The following is an 18,059-nucleotide window of genomic DNA, read 5'->3' as shown; positions in this document are numbered from 1 at the left end:
AGGAGGAGCGGTTCTCGCCCCGCCTGCCATGGAATTGGACGCCTAGCCCGTGGGCGGCGATCGGGGGATCGCCGCTCACATCAAGAGGGCCCGAGAAGCAAGCTCCCCAATGTCCGGGGAGCTCTCGGAGAGGCAAGCGGCGGCACGTCACCAAGCCGCCGCACTGGGCAGAGCCAAGCCCGGACGAAGCCGGGAGAGGCAAGCGCTGCGGGGTCGTGGTAGTTAAACAGTTCCCACGTCCCCCGCGATAGCGCAGAAAGAGGACATCGGGGGGTTTTAGTGGGTAAGAATCCCACATGCCCCGGTCGCGTCCCCCACGCGGCCGGAAGTCTTACGAAGATTTCCCCCCGTCAACAAAAAAAAAAAAAGTTATCAAGAAGACAATAAGCTTTTCAAAACAGTCACAAAAGCTCTGGGTGGAGTCAATTATTAAGAAATTAATTATTATACTTCTGACTTCAGTATTTTGCTTCGCAAAAAACGTGATTTGTGATAAAGGTCATTCGTGATAGAGAAAAATAAAAGTTCTTGAAGCACTTTGAATGGAGATGAAATATGTTGTAACAAAATTTGACATAACATTAGTTAAAGGATATTATGATCAGCTAGTAAGGTCACTAGAGAATCCTGACGGCCAAAATTTCTAGTTTCGGCTATCCAAGTCGAATGAATATCGAAAGGATATTAGACATATGAAGTGTAAGAAAGAAAAATTGCCAGTGATTATATCGAATGAAGATAAAATCAAAGAATAGTAAAATAGTTATTATTAATATTAATGAAACACGAATGAAAAAAGAGAATTCGATGGTGAAATATATGGGCTTAGTAAGACTAGTAAACACGGATGGGGCTAACGGAGTGGTAAACGGAATGAAGAATTATCTTGAGGTAGGCTAGTTTAAGTTTGGAACACGATACATCTAGGTGGATGAAATTGTTTAACTTAATTTGTTAATTAACTCTTAAATGAAGGAAAAGATATCGCATAATTATTCCACAGCTACCCGGTTCATCTTCAAGATGAAGGAATATATGCAAGAATGTAAAAATTATAGGGCAATAAAGATCTCTCAAACTATGAAAGAAATTGATGGAAAAAAGATTTGAGACGAAACCTCTTAGCATTCAATGGATTCACCGTGCGGGTGCCGGGTCCATCGCGTTGCAGGGAGCGGAGCTCCAACAGTGCCTGAGACTTGCGACCCAGGTTTAGGTTTAAGGGGCCGCTAAATGACGCGCGTTAAACACTAATCTCCACTGTCCAAGCTCCTCACTCTACCTTACCAAATTTGAAAAGAACCTACTAGGGCTGCCTTGGAAGTACGTTCCAGGTATGAATTGATAATAGTTCTGGACAGGCCTAAGTCTTTTAGTAGGTTGTAGAGAGATTTTGCCGTTATACCTCTCGCTCCCACTTCTACAACGTACAAATCCACGATGAACCTATTTCTAGGGAGTTCGTTTGTGAGCTCGTAATATTTATTGACCTTGATCGCATGATCTTTGGGGATTTTGGTTTCCTAAGGAACCGTAAACTCTATTATAACAACGCGCTTTAAAATTCACGAATACATAAATATGTCTGGTTTGAAGGACGACGCACAAATATCCTCTGGGATTTTGTATTGTTTCTCATACGTATCCATCATCATATTTCAACACGAAGCTGCTTTAACGATAGAGTAAGGCTTGACGTTTAATTTTGTAGTCCTAGTGCCTTCTCTCATAAAATCTACTGATCACTCGTTTGTGGTTATTACCCTTTGCGTTCTGGTTACGGAAAGAATAACCGTAACGAAAGCCTAACAGACTAACGTATGATTTCCCGTATCCTATCGTGACGAAGCGAGTATTGTCCGCTATCCAGGAGTACCTTACATCCCACCAGCAAATGCTTAGCACTTCCAACTGCCTTTCCAAATATAGCAAGTTTATTCGGTACCTTTACCCCATCTTACTAAATTACTCTGATCTGGGAGCGTCATTTGGAACTCATTGAGATAAAATTTTAGCAATGCTGGCGACCAATCATAAATTAAGATGCGCCATTTTAATGCTAATTGGACGTAAAAATCTCCTATGTCTAACCCCTCGTTCTGCATCTCTAAACTCATTGCATGGATCTTATATTTATCATTCTCATCTTGCCGAATAAAAGACTTCAATCTATCCGTATCTTGGAATTTCTTATTTGATTCTAACCCTACTCTGTTCCTTTGTGCTTGTATCATAAACTGCTTATGGAATTGACTCTTGACTATAGCTCTGGGGCACCTTTGTCTTTTGGGAGCGATGTAACCATGTCATCATGGGATTTCCGCAGGATATATCTCTTGGAAACTCTCTGGTGTTTATAGAGCTCCGATGGCCTTTTTAGACTCGTCCCAAAACTATTGTGATCCCTGAATAAAGCTGATGAATCAGCCGTTACCGCGAGCCCAAGTCACAAATTCAACATCTTTATGACGCCTACATCTAATTTTGATAAAAGGGTTTTATTAAAATCATTGACGAGTAATGGCCAACTTAAACGTGAAGTTAATTGTTGTCGATGCACCTTTTTTGACGTTACTAATCTGTTGGCTATCTACTTTGTTGAGATCATTTAAAAAGCTTTCTACTATTCCTTCTAAAGATGGAGTAGGATCTATATTATCAATTTTACGACCGAGAAATTTAAATGGTGCATTTTTCGTAACCGTAGAAACGCATTGACTTCCTAACGATAATCCCGGATCGTATGAGGTATATCTTGTATTCCGCCTACCGAGACACAGACAGCGACATTTATTTGGTTTTGTCCTCATTCTATCCAATAGTACTTGATAGTGTTTGGGGTTACCTGTCAGTATTGCGAGATTGCTGAAATGGATTCCGTGTATTTATTATTGAACTCGAACCGATACCCCCTTTTTCCTTACCATACCATTTTTTCTCATTGCTAATTAGTTTATGTACTAAAATTTTATTTACAATATAAATTCTATTGGAGATAAACAACAACCTTGAAATAGTCTCTTGCCATTGCCAAATGTCCGAAAAAAATAATAATAATTAGGTACTCATAAACTTAACATATGAGTTGTGATTTTGACAGTATCTCCAGTCCAATCAATGTGATGACTCACGCAGTCTGTTACAATTTTAGCTATCTCGGGTCACTTTTGCAGATTGATGGGGGGGGGGGGGGGACATTCATCGGGCTATCAGGCGGAGACTCAACTCAGCGTGCGTCTGATGATGTCTCAGCCACTATATACGATCCTGAAATGCCTCTTAAATTAATAGGTAGCTTGTAAGAGGCAGTTATAAAATATGTCATATTGTAAGAAGCTGAGTGTAGGGATACAGAGAAGAAGAAAAAGAAAAAGAGGCGATTTTTTGCGGATGAAATGAAAATGCTGAGAAGGATGAGTATGTTACAAGCGATCTAAAGTTTTACCAGTGACTAAAAAACTGAAAGCGGAGCGAATAGTATGATATGCGCGTATTGCAAGAATAGAAAATATGATTATGTGGAAGAAAGTTATAAGTAACAAGTAATGACGTTGGTGGATGGAAAAATAGAAGAAAGTTCAAAAAAAGATTGTTAGAGTTTATTGGATTGCATATAAAAGGAAATGTGTGAGTGATAACATGACGAGTAGCAGAATTGTGTAGAATTTGTAGACATATTTCGTTGATGTCTGTAACTTTGGACTATTTCAGTTATAAAAAGTCTTTTGTCCGAATCTTTTAGATGCAGCCAAAAGGGGAGGACACCCAAAAATAATTACTACATTAAAGTGATATTAGCTTTTTCATAGTCAAATAAAAAATGCGTCGCTATTTAGGCTGTATATGTTAATTTCACAGATTTACTATTTTACTTTTTTCATTGTGGCTGTAAAGTCGAAATTGAATAAATTGTTTCGAAGAAAATCATCTATTAAAATTACAATTTATTTTATGATCATCATGAACAATCCTTACTCAATCATTAATTGCTGTCTTCGACTAGTGTCAACCGAGTTGAACTGTTGGGTGGACATGATAAAGATCTGTAAAGATAATTTTGCACTAGACTTGTAAATAAAACAGTGAATAAAAAGTTCTGTTTTACATTAAATTTATTTTAACTTTATGTGGGATTTGACTATAATGCATACATACTTTTTCATTGTTTTAAGCTAAATTTTTCAATAAATATGGTAATAATATAGGTTTTATCACTGACGTGTTTTCCGACTTTGGGTATTACTGACAACGTCCATATTATAATATCAGCAATAGAATTAGAGTAATATATATTTACAAATATCCTACCGGTACTAATTACAATAAAGTTCGTAGATTTAAATTTTATCACCGTATTTTAGTTTCCCTTTAACTATGCTAGGGTCTTGGGAAAAAATATCCTGGTTTTGTACAGACTTTGTTTTGAAATTTTCCCTGTTATCTAGTAAACTGTTATGCTGATTTGTATGATGGTAAACTTCTCTATTTCTATTACTTATTTTTGAATTTGATGTATCTCTATACCTTGAAATGTCACTGACTGTTTTTTTGTTTGGGTCGCTACGTTGAACCGAAGGTAGTGTTGACGGAAAATCTTGTGAATAAGATGTTGTTGAAGGTACTAAAATATCTGTATAGCGATAATTATCCTTTGCAGCTTCAGGTCTTCTAGTTTGATCAGCTTGTGAAGTTTTAGAGGTTAATGGCAAATACTGTTGAGCCGAAGAAACATCATTTGACGAAAAGAAAGTCTCTTTAGAATTATCGCTTAGTTTTGATTTATCAATGTCTTCTACATCTTCTAGAGCTGTAGGGCCATCATCAATGTCATCAAAAGTACTCTCATTGTTTATATGGTCTACGAAAGAAATGTATTCTTGTCCACCAAAATTAATATTTTGATCAGATAATGATTTTTTGTTAGTTCTTTTTTCTTGAGCATATCCGCCGTCATTTTTATCTTCGGAGGTATACTGATTTGAAGAAGATGCATATGTATCGTATTCAAAATTATTAGAGTACGCGTCTTTAAAATTTGCAAATGGATCTTTTATTTTTGTGAGAGCTGCAGGAACAGACGCTGAATTCCGTTTATACTCATGTATAACTGATGGCGAAACAGCAAAAGGTGCTGGTACGCTAGCTTGTTGTCCACGATAATCGTTTGACGTTTGTCTAAAAAATGACGGTTTACGTGATATTTTATTATTTTCTCTTAAATTAATGTCTTGAGAAGATCTATAGTCTTCTAAATCAGCTTCTGCAGATTCATCAAAAATTTGCGTGGATAGCAACGGCCTTTGTTTAATTGGTTTGCTAGCGTATATATTTTCATAATAAGAAAAATCTGTCGGTTTATTAATTTTCTTAGATTTATGAGGGATTTTTGGTTTTGGTCTCTTTTGACTTCCACCTATTTTTAATCCTTGAGTATTATATGACACTTTAGGTGGCAGTCCTAAAGCTTCCTTGTTCAATTCAATGTCGGATGTTATTTCGCCATGATCATGAAAGATATGATCATGAGTAACTTCTCGTGGATTAAAAGAGGCATATTCAAATTGTGGGTTATTAGCAATTTGACCTACTGCAGTTAATCCCGCAGATTGATGAGTTGGTAAAGCAACGAATGCTGCGCCACTCTTGAGAGGTATAATTGCTTGTCCTCCAGAAAATGATGACATACTAGCAAGTGGATCAACACCGACTACTCCCGCAATTTTCGGCCCATGATCAAAAAACAATTTGTGAATATGTTCTTCGCTATATGTATGTATATGTTCTGTGTCACCATCTACAATTTTTTCAACTCGTGGAGGTTTTTTTATTTTTCTTATAGTTCCAGATCCATCAACATCTGAATAAAAATGCTCGTGAAATGTTGACACTGGGTGTTCTACATCGGGAGATGGTGTTGGATGAGGTTTATTACGAACGATTACGCGCTTAGGCTTCGGTTTCCGAATTATTTTTTTACGAGGTTGTTCGTTGAGTCTGATGATTTTCACCTTCTTAGGTTGACTTGAATGAGATGGAGGAGGGTAGTCGGATTCTAGAGGAATCGTGTCGTAATCTTGTTCTTCTATTTCTGATGGCGTTGGTCCATAATATCCCCTTGCATGGTAGAGGGGTAAGATTTGGGAAGCAGATTGAGATATATGAGGCAAACTCGGTTGTTGTTCTTCAAAAAAGTCCACTGAATTCAAAGGAATGATATTTCCCATTGCAGGCAATGCAACATTCGATGATACCCCCCCTGAACCCTCAGCGTTTGGCATGTAAGCTGGAACATATTGAGAGGGTGCAGGGTGGTTCGTAATATAAATTTTCTTGTGATGGTGTATATGCTTCACCTTCTGTGGTAGATGTATACGGATCTTTTTTCTGTAACAGAAATATTAAAAATGCTACATATTTACTTTTAATAAAAATTTTATTTAATTTATTAATATATAACACGGTTACAAAGAAAGCAAATGTGCATTATTAAAACGGCAATGACATTCGCATGCAAGCTTGACTACTTTTTGTGCTGGTTCCGGTTAAAGTCAATGGCATTCGTGATTCAAACGGCTTTCCCTCTCGGTACCGTGACGCTGCTGCTTTAACGATTGCTTGGTCTTGTTATTTAATAATAATGCACCTAATTAGATGTTATATAATGATTGGACAAATAATATTTATCGCCTAGCAGTGTTTTAAAGATCGCTTGTGCAGGATTCCTGCCTTTAATCGCATTGCAAAACTTTTATCCGCGACATTTGAAGTTGAAAGAAACATACATCAATATATTAAAGTTTTTTTTAATAGATTTACTGAAAACACTATAATCGAAATACTTACTTAGGTTCATCTGCCTTAACTGTGATAGATGCAACAGCTACAAGAAGAGTGAACTGTGAACAAAAAAATAATTATTATAGCGATGTTGTAAGGAAAATTAATAAGTTCATCGACTGTTGTTGACTGTTGACACTATATTAGTTAAAGAATAAGACGTATTCTTTCTGGACTTTCTGGATTCTAATATATTTTAATCAATATCTCTAAAAACTTATTCCATGTTTCAGAAAAACTAAAATTAAATTTTTAAATCAAAAATATGTTGAACATATTATTACAAATATTTTTTGAATTGTTTAATAATATATTAAATATGTAAAACTAAATAAATAACAATAAATGGAATAAAGTTTAATAAAAGTATATTTGCTTTCCTGAAAGAAAGATGATTTAAATGCAATAAATTTGGATAAGGAATTTGTTATTTATGGTACTTTCTAGTAAATAACAATACAAAATGTTGGACATTTAAAATTATTTATGTAACTAAAATACGAGCAATGTTACTATTGATAAATGAAAAACTTTTCAGCTATTGAATATTAAAATGGATAATCATTTTTGTTTAAAAACCGAAGCCATTCCATTTCAAAAACACTAAAATGTAAAGGATGCCTTCACGTCATATCACAGTCCTCTGGCACTATCACTATCACAACCATAACACAATCAAAGATACCGACCAATTTCAACCAGTCCATTGTTTCCCGTCGGCTAACGACGATTATCACTACTTTAATAAAAAATTGTCAACAGTCAAAAGCGTTCAGGTCTTCAGGCTCGTATAATAATTGGCGGCAGAGCGGCCGCACATTTATAACATTCATTTTCACGCCTCAAATGACATATTGTATGTGTGCGTTATGTATGCTTTAGAGTTTTCTTTATCATTTAGGCCTTAACGTTCCCGTCTATGTCATTACTTTATTAAAAAAATATTATTTTAAGCTTAAAATTAAATATAATGAAGTTTAAGGTAAGACAAAATTTACTTCAAGTTGCACTGGCTGGAATCAGTTGTCAAATTTTCATGACCTGTTATTTGTCTAAATAGCTAAAATGAAACAATTTTAACAAAACAATAATAAATTTGATATCAAGAAATTTAGTCAAAAATGTTTAAATCTGTTCTATTGATAAAGTCTTTAATATAACTATTGTGATATTTTTATTTTATGATGTATAATTTTGATACAGATTATTCTGTTTATCGTCTGTTCTCTATTTCCGTTATATGCTTGCTATGACTTTGTGTAACATAGTTGATATAATTTATAAGAAGTTTCTCTTTTATTGAAATCAAATAAATTTTAATAATTTTAATGTATCGTATTGACGTTATTAAAAATAAAAAAATATATTACAATATTCCCCATTGAGATCTCAGTGGTAGCTACGAAGCTATACACACACTTCGTAAGGGTAAGAATAAAGGTAAACAAAAATTGTCTGTATGAGGGTACAGCCAATTTTGTTTTAATTGTTATAAAAAACTCTTATTATTAGTTATCACGTTTACCACACTCTCCATATACTAATATTGTAATAATATTTTTATTACAGATAAGTAAAGCCTTCATTTCATCTCCTCATGATATGAACAATCTTTTCATGCTTTGAGATTTTTGGCAGACCATTCCTTGCTTTTTATCTATAAACATGTTTTGATATATATTAATAATAAGATTGGTAATTAGAATTGGATCAAACATGCATAAGCGTTAATATCCGTACTGAGTGTTAACTTTTATTACAGGGTTGTGACAAATATATCATGCTTGTGTTTAATGATCCACAATACATATTGTGTCTAAATTGAATAAATGAGGCTTTTTGTAAAAAAAAAATATTTTTTACCTTTACATGTATAATTAGGGTAAAAAATGATGTTAAGGAAGAAGGTAGTTGATTATCATCTTCTTTTAAATAAGATAATATAATAAAGATATGCATATCGATATGCATAGCGAGTTTAGTGATTTAGGTCTTTACATCAATCTTAAAATTACATCAATCTTAAAATTCGAGTTCAGCGACTTCTAATTTGAATGTATAATTCTACAATAATTATTTGTATTTTAAATAAAGTATGTAAATCATAATTGGTTAAAATAACTTAAAATCGTTTTTATTCACAACGAACTAGTAGGGCTATTGGCAGGGGGGAGCGGTGTAAGGGTTTGAATCTGTGTTTAATTGTACTTCGAAACGAAAATCTAGATGGCTCTGCCAAAATCTAGATCGCGCTAGTAAAATTTTGACAAGATAGCTTATAAGGTGGGGCTTGCTGTCGAACATTTATTACTATATATTAATAGATTGGAAACATCTATTAGTATGTAATAATTAGACATGTATTACTTGATTGATGCGGTAATTTTTGAAGAGACTTGTGTCGAATTGCGATGCGAGTCCCGAGAGTCCCTATAAATATTTGATGTGTTTATTAAAAACACAGTAATTGAACTGTGTCTGTTTTGTTAATATATAAAATCTGTTAACGTACCAGCCAACCATTAACCTTAAATTCTTATTTTCGCATGCATGAATGAAATATAATTAAATATGAAACTTAAATTAGGAAAGATCATTACAATTCTTATGTTTTTTGTTTTATTGAGTTGCTCGAGCTGTTGTAAATCACTATGTTCGACTTGAATCTAAAAACTTAATATATAAACATGACAAAGTTTGTTTCAATTATCGATGTTTTTTGTTTATTTGTTCAATAAACAAATAACAACGATTACTCTTTTTTATTGAGTTAAATATCATTTACTATTATAAAAAAATTATTCCCATTTTAATAATTGTACATTATAGACCTCTGTTGAAAGTTAAAGGTTCTCAAAACAACAGTTTATATAAATCGAATACTACCAAATTTTGATCAATATTTTCCATTAAGTCATTTATTTTGTCCTTTTATTTAAAGTCTAATGGTACCTACAAGTTTTCTGAGATTGCAATTTTAAACGGTTATTTCTGAAATAATAATTAAAAGTGTTTGTAATAACAAACACATTTTACACAATTGCACAATAGTTTCATTATATTCTCCAAGAATAAAAGTAATGAGCTGGTTGATTTACACTAGTTTAGTTAGGTTTAAAATTGTTTTTTTTTTTTTAATATATTATAGATGTCGTGACAACAGTTATACACAAAGATGAACCCTGGAATGTGGTGTTTGATGATGATAACGTTCCAGTAAGAAAAATTCCAATTACCAATAACCCTTTACAAGCTGTGCAACTTTTTTACCAGTCTTGCATAATTTTTCTAATTTAGGTCACTTTAAGATGGTGTGGGTAAAAGAAATACAGACTTTATTCAGTGAATTATTTGAAATTAGCCCAAGGCTATCACGAAATTCAGTCACTCATAGTACCAGATGATTTGTATGAATCTAAGATCCGTGTTATCAAGTAGAAGGTTGATATATTTTTTAAGGATCAAACAAGCAGATCCCCTACCTGATGGGAAGCAGTCACAGCCTGGCGTTGTGGAGGCTTTGCCGGCTTTGATTGTGAAGGACGTACCTGAACATGTTATGTTTGAAGGAAAACTTTGAGAGGAAGACTGTTCCAGATCCTGAACGCGTGTGGATAAGTAACCGCTATCAGAAGGTTTTCAAGACAGCCGATTTTGGTTTTATCACTATGGGACCTGTATAATCACACATAGATACGACTAGGGCCATCATAATCCACCCACACCTAAATTACTGACAGGACCTTATAATCCAGACTGCCAAGACGTTGACATGAAATTGATTGATTGGCAGTTATCTGACTAAAATTCTTATTATAACTTATCCAAACTTCATGAGATCTAAGACTTTCGCGAGTTTTATTCATTTAAATGAAACTAATATATTTCGGATATACTCCGCGTAGTATATTCGAAATAAATTAGTTTCATTTAAATAATATAAACTTCCCTTTGCCCTCTTGAAGTGGAAAAAATATTGTGAAGCTTATCTCTAAATATTTTTCCTTTTGTTTGTTTCTTAGATATTCCTCTTACAGATGTCTAAATCTCATAATGAATTTGCAAGGCTCATTATTAAATAATGTTAACATTATCATTTTCCAACAGATTTATATAATTCTATACTTTTGAAGAAACTGTTTACTTAATTATTTAAATGAAACTAATATTTTTCGGATATACTACTCGTGCTTTATTTTTTGTTAAAACTACATACTCCCAACGTTTCGGTTATTTTTCAGCAACCGTGATCACGGGCAGAAAACATGTGTTTGATGTTTACTTAACTAATTTAGAACAGCCTTATTTAATGCAAGTTAAAAAATATAGATGGCAAAAGATCATTTCAAATCAATAGAGATAGCATGTATGTCTTTACTGTATGTACTAAAGTATATAGTACTTTTATTATTACATAAAGGTCATTGCTCTGTAATTAGAATTTGGTTCGTTTTTTTTTATGTCAATTTATTTTAATTTTTCTCCTAGGGTATAAACTTTCTTTTAGGTACACTTTATATCAGTTTCAGATTCCCTTAATAGTCGTAGATTCTTAGAATGGAAAAATGTTCTTAAAGTTAATTGATCTGTTTTCCAAGTGTGGCAAGTGCTATGCTGTCTGAAAAACCTATGAGCTAGAACTAAGAGCATAGTTTAAAAAGTCAGGGTGAGAACCAGTTAGCTCCCGTCTTCATATAGAAAGAGTTCATCGTTACAAGTTCAGAACATGAAGCAAGGTCTAAAAAAAGGTCACCAGCCACCCGAGAACCACCTTACTCTTCGCGTATTTTGACGATATGGTTTCTAAACTCGCGCAGTAACTGAAGTACAATGGTGTTATGCAGGTCAGCTAGTGCTAGGACAGCAGTTAGGGGTTCTCGGGTTAGATCTTTAATGTTTCCAGATGTTTTCACCATTTTAGCTGATAAGACCGCCTCACAGGAGGGTGAATCCCATGTAATCCTTCTGGAGCGTCGGTATGCGTAATTAATTTCTCTTCTAAGAATCTAAAATGACAGTCTTTCCTTACACCCTGCCTCATCACATGTCACTCATAGTGCGGGTTCGTAGTTAATTGGCCCTGCGGATGTTGTGGTTTGAATTGACCACATTCTCTGATTAAATATTCTCAAGGGATTGCAATATGGGATTTTCCTGAAAGGAAACAACAGTTAATTACATCGACAACCTCGAGTAACTGATGTCCCTGGTAATGAAGACCTTCATAGGTTACCGTAATCGTTTACCATTACGTGGGCTTACGTAAACTTGTTTGTCGGTGATATGGATTTAAAAAAAAGTTTACCTTTTGTCAAAGTTAGATGCAGGCATCATAAAGATGTTGAAGTTGTGGCTCGGGCTCGCATTAACGGCTGATTCATCGGCTTTATTTAGGGATCACAATAGTTTTTTAGACTCAAAAAGGCCATCGGAGCTCTATAAACACCTGAGAATTTCCAAGAGATATATCCTAGGGAAATCGCATGATGACATTATTACATCGCTCCCAAAAGACAAAGATGCCCCAGATGTAAGGTATTCCTGTATAGCGGTCATGACTCGCGTCGTCACGATATGGTTCTGGAAATCATACGTGAAGCGGTAAGTCTTTTGGTAGCCAGAGCGCAAAGGGAAATAACCACAAACAAGCGATCAGTAGGTTTTGTGAAAGAGGGCACTAGGGCTATGAAATCAAATGTCAAGTCTTACTCCATCTTTAAAGCGGCTTTGGATTGGACTATAATGATGGATACGTATTCAAAACAATACGAAATCCCTGAGGATATTTGTGCGTCGGTCCTCAGACCAGACATATTTATGTATTCGCGAATTTTAAAGCGCGTTGTGATGATAGAGCTTACGGTTCCTTGGGAAACCAACATCCCCAAAGACCATACTATCAAGGTCAACAAATATTACGAACTCACTTGAAATAGGTTCGTCGTGGATTTATATGCGGTAGAAGTGGGAGCGAGAGGTAGACCGGCTAAAACTCTCTACAACCTACTAAAAGACATGGGCTTCTCCAGAACTCATATCAATTCATTCTTGGAACGTACTTTGAAGGCAGCTCTAGCAGGTTCTTTTCAAATTTGGTTAGGTAGGGAGAGCAGCTTGGACAGCGGAGGTGAGCGTTTAACGCGCGTTAATTAGGGGCCCATTAAACCTACACCTAGGTCGCAAGTCCCAGGCACTGTTGAGGCTCCTCTCCCTGCAACGCGATGAACCCGCCACCCGCACGGTGAATCCATTGAATGCTAAGAGGTTTCGTCTTCTTCTTGCAATATATAATGATACCCTTCAGTATTAAATGATAATTATTAACTCTCTCCAAAAGACGAATACATTGGAAGAGTCAATTTTAATGAGAAAGGTGTCGTCTAATTTTCTGTAATTTGATTTAGTTCATGTATCCCTATATACCTTAAATGTGTTTTAGAATATCAAAAGCATATTTTTTATTATAAACTAATTTGATATAATTTTCTAAAATTATTTAACTAATATCACTTTTATATTTTTTTGTGCTATGCCGATTAAAAGTATTTAAATTACATAGATACTTTTAATGAAACTTATTTATACTTTTATACTTTAAGGACCATTTGATTTCGAGCCCTCTACAGTACAGCATCTTCTTTTAATTCTTATTTTGATTCTTTTTTAGAATTACTTTCTTTTAAATACGTGCAAGATATTGTTACCTGTAATCATTTTCTCTTTTTATAAATTTTCTAACCGAAATTTAAATTTGCTATCGAAATAATTTTTGAGTCTTTCTAGGAATAATTTCTGAAAATACTTTATGCTTCATGCATAAGTTAATTTAAGTGTTTACACTGGAATAAATTTATGTTGTAGCACTTTCTTCAAAGTATTCATAATCAGTTCACGGAAGAAATAATTTATGTAGATCTTTATTTCCTTTTTGACCCGGTATTATTCAAACATTTCTTTATTTTTTTCTTTATTTATCCTATAAGCATTCTTTTTAATGTTAATCTGTTTACGAAAGCAATATTATAATAAAATTTAATAAATAATAAGTGGCAACAGAGAAAAATTAAGAGAAAGAAAAAGTATGTTTATAGAGTAATATATATATGGTAAATATTATATAGTATAGTAAATCTTCCGTGGAAATTAAAACAGTTGTCAATAATAAAGTTCCCAGTAGTTCCTTTTCGTTACGTTGCCCACATTCCAGCGGAAATATTTAATGCGCATTATAATCTAAAACCCATCATGCGATACAATCAATGTTGCGCAAGACCGTTTTTAAAACACTTTTCTATTAAGATCTATATGTTAAATATATATTAAACACGCATCGTTATTACTGCTATCATGTTTTTTCTTTCTTTCAATATACATAACTTTTACTTGATTATTTTATTATAATAAATTAAAAAAAAAACGTTTTGTTTCTTTAAACTTTATTAAGATTAGGAATTTATAACATTTATATAACCATGTTAATAAAATATACCGTTGTGTTTTAGAGTCGAATCAATTTTTGTATGTTATTATATCCGATAGTTTTTATATAGATTCATATATTTCAGGGATATCCGTGAAATGTATAAACGGTGATATTGAAGGATGCATTGATCCATAAGAGTAAAACATGTATATAATTGATATGTATATGACAAGTATTTAAAAAAAAAAGAATTTCTGTTTAGTAAACTTTATATAAATATAAAGATATATTGTTGATTTAGCTCGGGATGCGTCTGAAAAAAAATAATGATAGAAAGTAGGAAGGTTTACGTAATATACGTTATATTCGCGCATTATAATTTTCCTCATTCCTATGTATGATATTAAAGTAAATGACGAGAGATCATTTACGAAGGAAAATAATGAAACTATTAGATACTTTATTATACTTTATTAAATGCAGATACAGTACGTTTTTTATATTTCGAATTTAAAATGTATTAGCCTAAGTATGTATATATATTTTTATAATCTACAAATATGATACAAATTTATAAAAAAAATTATGGTTTGGTTGATAGAACCAATTAGGTTTTCTTTTCGTCCACCAGATACCAAAATAATGTAATCTAATCAGTATACTTATGCTGGTTAAGAAACAATTAAACACTGAATATGGTCTGATTGTTTAATCTTAATAAACCTTCACTTTAAATATAAAGTATATATGCATAAGTTGTTAATTTAAAAACGGTAAACATTTTAAATGCGGAACCAATCAGGAACTTTTTTTCTTATCGTTCATATAACTACACATATCTCATTTTAGAATTGTAATTGTTGATGGAGATAAAGCTTCCTTTCGTTCCCACATAAAATGCAGAGATATTAAAATGTTTCAAGGCGGTAATCAGCCCGGCCGCTTTATTACAATCATTATCTTGCTGTTATCCTAATTCCTAAAGTTTAAGATTATAGTTGCTGCATTTTATGAATGAGGTTTAATGCTATATTGATTTTAAAATGTGAGTCAATACTGGTCACAACAAAATGGATTTTTAAACATGATATTCCACTTATCACTTCACCAATAAAACACAATAACATAAACAAAGATAGTACACATTGGCATAATTAAGGAGTTTTGATCTAATTACAAATCACTTTCGCGATAGAATTTCCCTGATCGCTGTTTTCATTAGTTTCACAACCGCTCAAGCAGGAAACATGTTGCTCACACGCAATTCATTGACACCTTTTTACCATTCACGATGCTGTATATATATATATATATATATATATATATATACCGATACCTGACAACAAGGATAATAAAAGAAGGACAGAATGTAATTAAATAATAATATAGGTACATACTTTCTTAAGCACTTAGAAGTTTACTTACATATTTTTTTTACCAGAACATTTTGATATTTTAAGTTAAATAGAAAACGTAAATATTAACAAAAGAAATAAAGTTTGTAAAAAAAAAAAAAAACAAAGAAAAAATAAATATAAACTAGATCAAGCAATAAATAATATTTGATTTTATGAATTCTTTCTTTAAAGCCAGTGAGATATAAAAACATGTTAGAAAGGAATAATAGATATTTGTGTTACAAAAACCTAAAGGAAAATTATCTAAAAGTAAAAAAAAACAGCCACTTCGTAAGCGAATTGATACAAAATGAGAATAAAGAGTATCGTATATAGTATCAGAAATAGAGGTAGCTATAGTGAGACTATTATTTAAACTGCGAATTGTGCATATAAATTTTAAATTTTATATTTCACACAGGTTACAAATATTAATTGACCTTTTCTGTTAAGAGGTCTGAGTCAGTCAGTATGGGGCAGTCATCTTTAATAGCTTCTTAGAATGCCAAAAGTATGTGCCGTGTCCTTAAAACAGGGAACATCAATCTGGAAATACTAAATCTTAAAGTTGGTATGCTCGGACTGACTGGTTCGAGAAACAAATGAATTGATGTCACGATAACTGAAGTCATATTAGTCAATTATAATGGAAATAATAGTTAATAATATTATTATTATCGAATGGCTATTGTTAACAAAAGGTATCCAAGACTTAAAGTCAACATGTTTTTTCTATTATTGGACGGAAACAAGTAGAAGTGTCAAAACTTAAAAATCTAGAAAAAAGCGAAAAAAAAACACATAAATAGTTAAGGATCGCTTATATAAAGCCCTTATAAACTTCGGCAAAATTAAAAAGTAATCTTGTTCATATGAATAAAAGGAACTATATTCCCCTTAGAAAATAACGCCAAAATTGCTAAATTACCCAAAAGCATACATGAATGTGCACATTACACATATGTATATCACACTTTTTTTACTATGTTCGTTTGTTTGTTCCCGCCAACCTTTGAAACCTGGAGTGATTTTGGTAAAACTTACAAGGGCGGATCCCTTATAATTAAGAACTAACTGAGACTTCTTTTATTTTATTCCTGTTTATTAATTTGACTTATGGAAAAATAAATATTAACGAAATGTCGGCTATAAAAGAAAGAAAAGAGATACAAAATTAATTTGAATTGGAATATAATTGAGTACCGATTAACATAAAAAATAACTTTCAAAATCTTATGTAAAAAATATATAGTACCTATCATATTTTGTTAATTATGTATTTATATTTCTATTCGTAAAATTTGATGTGATTACAAACAAAAAAAAACAAAATGAACCAGTAAAATCTCTTCGTTCCATTCAACAAATCATTTTTATTGTGAATTTTAATAAAAGGTAAGACTTTTTGCCATGTGTTATACATATGCGGAATAATTATACTAATTGATTTATTTTAGTCACGCACTAGTGATCAACAACATGTTTAACACATCAGGACTTAATAGATTTATCGAGAAAATTGAAGTGAAAAAGTTAAAAACATACCTTAATAAATGTTTTTCTTGCTATAAACATAGAAAATAAAATCTGTAGTTTTTTTTTAAGTAGAATTTATAGTTATCAAATTTCTTCAATTTATTTTAACTAATCAAATACGTACAAAAGATATACAATTTAAAAACTATGGTTACAAGTTATTAAAATGATTTATTGAATAAAACAGGGATATCATTAGCTAAATAATAAAGATATTTTGTTGCTTACAAAAAATTTATACACAGAGGGAATAAAACATTATTGTTCATTAAAATGACATCAAAAGTATAGAAACAAACAAGGTGCGGCTATCATCGAAACGAGTTCATTCACAGCACGCATTCCCAGAGGTTTAACGGTGCAGCCACTTATAATGAGGCAATATTCTAAGTAAGATAAAAATATAGGAAACAGAGTGAAACGATATCAGATGGTTCCGTAGCCCTTTTTACTATTCTTTTAATATCTGTGTTTGAATAAAGGGATAAAAATAAATGATAGATTAAAAATAGAGTCTTAAACAAATATAATTGAAATCTTTAATTAAGTTTACGATTGTTAACACAAATTACTCTGACATGTAGGAAGTTCACGTATTTAATAAATATTGGTTTTATTACTCTATCTAAATTTACGATAAATATTATTTATTACCAGAAATATTTAGGGTTTTTACATTTTTCATTGATCTCTGAGTCAGAGTGCGAGCAAAGAGCATCAATCTGAAGCATGCTAAAGCCCACCAATATACTCCAGAGTTTTTTACTATTTCTGATTATTAGGCCACATTAAAATGTCAGCCAGTGTTTCCAAAATATTACATATATTTCTTAAATATTCTTATAGTTACTTAGTTTTGGTCTATT

The 18,059-nt window shown here is 32.6% G+C and overlaps 1 protein-coding gene across 1 annotated transcript; it reads right to left on the bottom strand.

Moving 5' to 3' along the window:
* Positions 1–4,133: 4,133 nt before the first annotated feature.
* On the bottom strand, positions 4,134–7,544 carry LOC116777834 (uncharacterized). The gene is made up of 3 exons (XM_032671581.2): positions 7,527–7,544; positions 6,844–6,896; positions 4,134–6,384 (listed from the first exon to the last, which is right to left on the bottom strand). Exons 1-3 carry the CDS (start codon positions 7,542–7,544, stop codon positions 4,338–4,340), a joined length of 2,118 nt encoding a protein of 705 aa, XP_032527472.2. The 3' UTR covers positions 4,134–4,337.
* Positions 7,545–18,059: the final 10,515 nt, after the last annotated feature.

Source organism: Danaus plexippus, chromosome Z (genome assembly GCF_018135715.1).
Source record: "Danaus plexippus chromosome Z, MEX_DaPlex, whole genome shotgun sequence".
Classification (NCBI taxonomy): domain Eukaryota; kingdom Metazoa; phylum Arthropoda; class Insecta; order Lepidoptera; family Nymphalidae; genus Danaus; species Danaus plexippus.
This window is presented reverse-complemented; position numbering and strand designations above follow the sequence as displayed.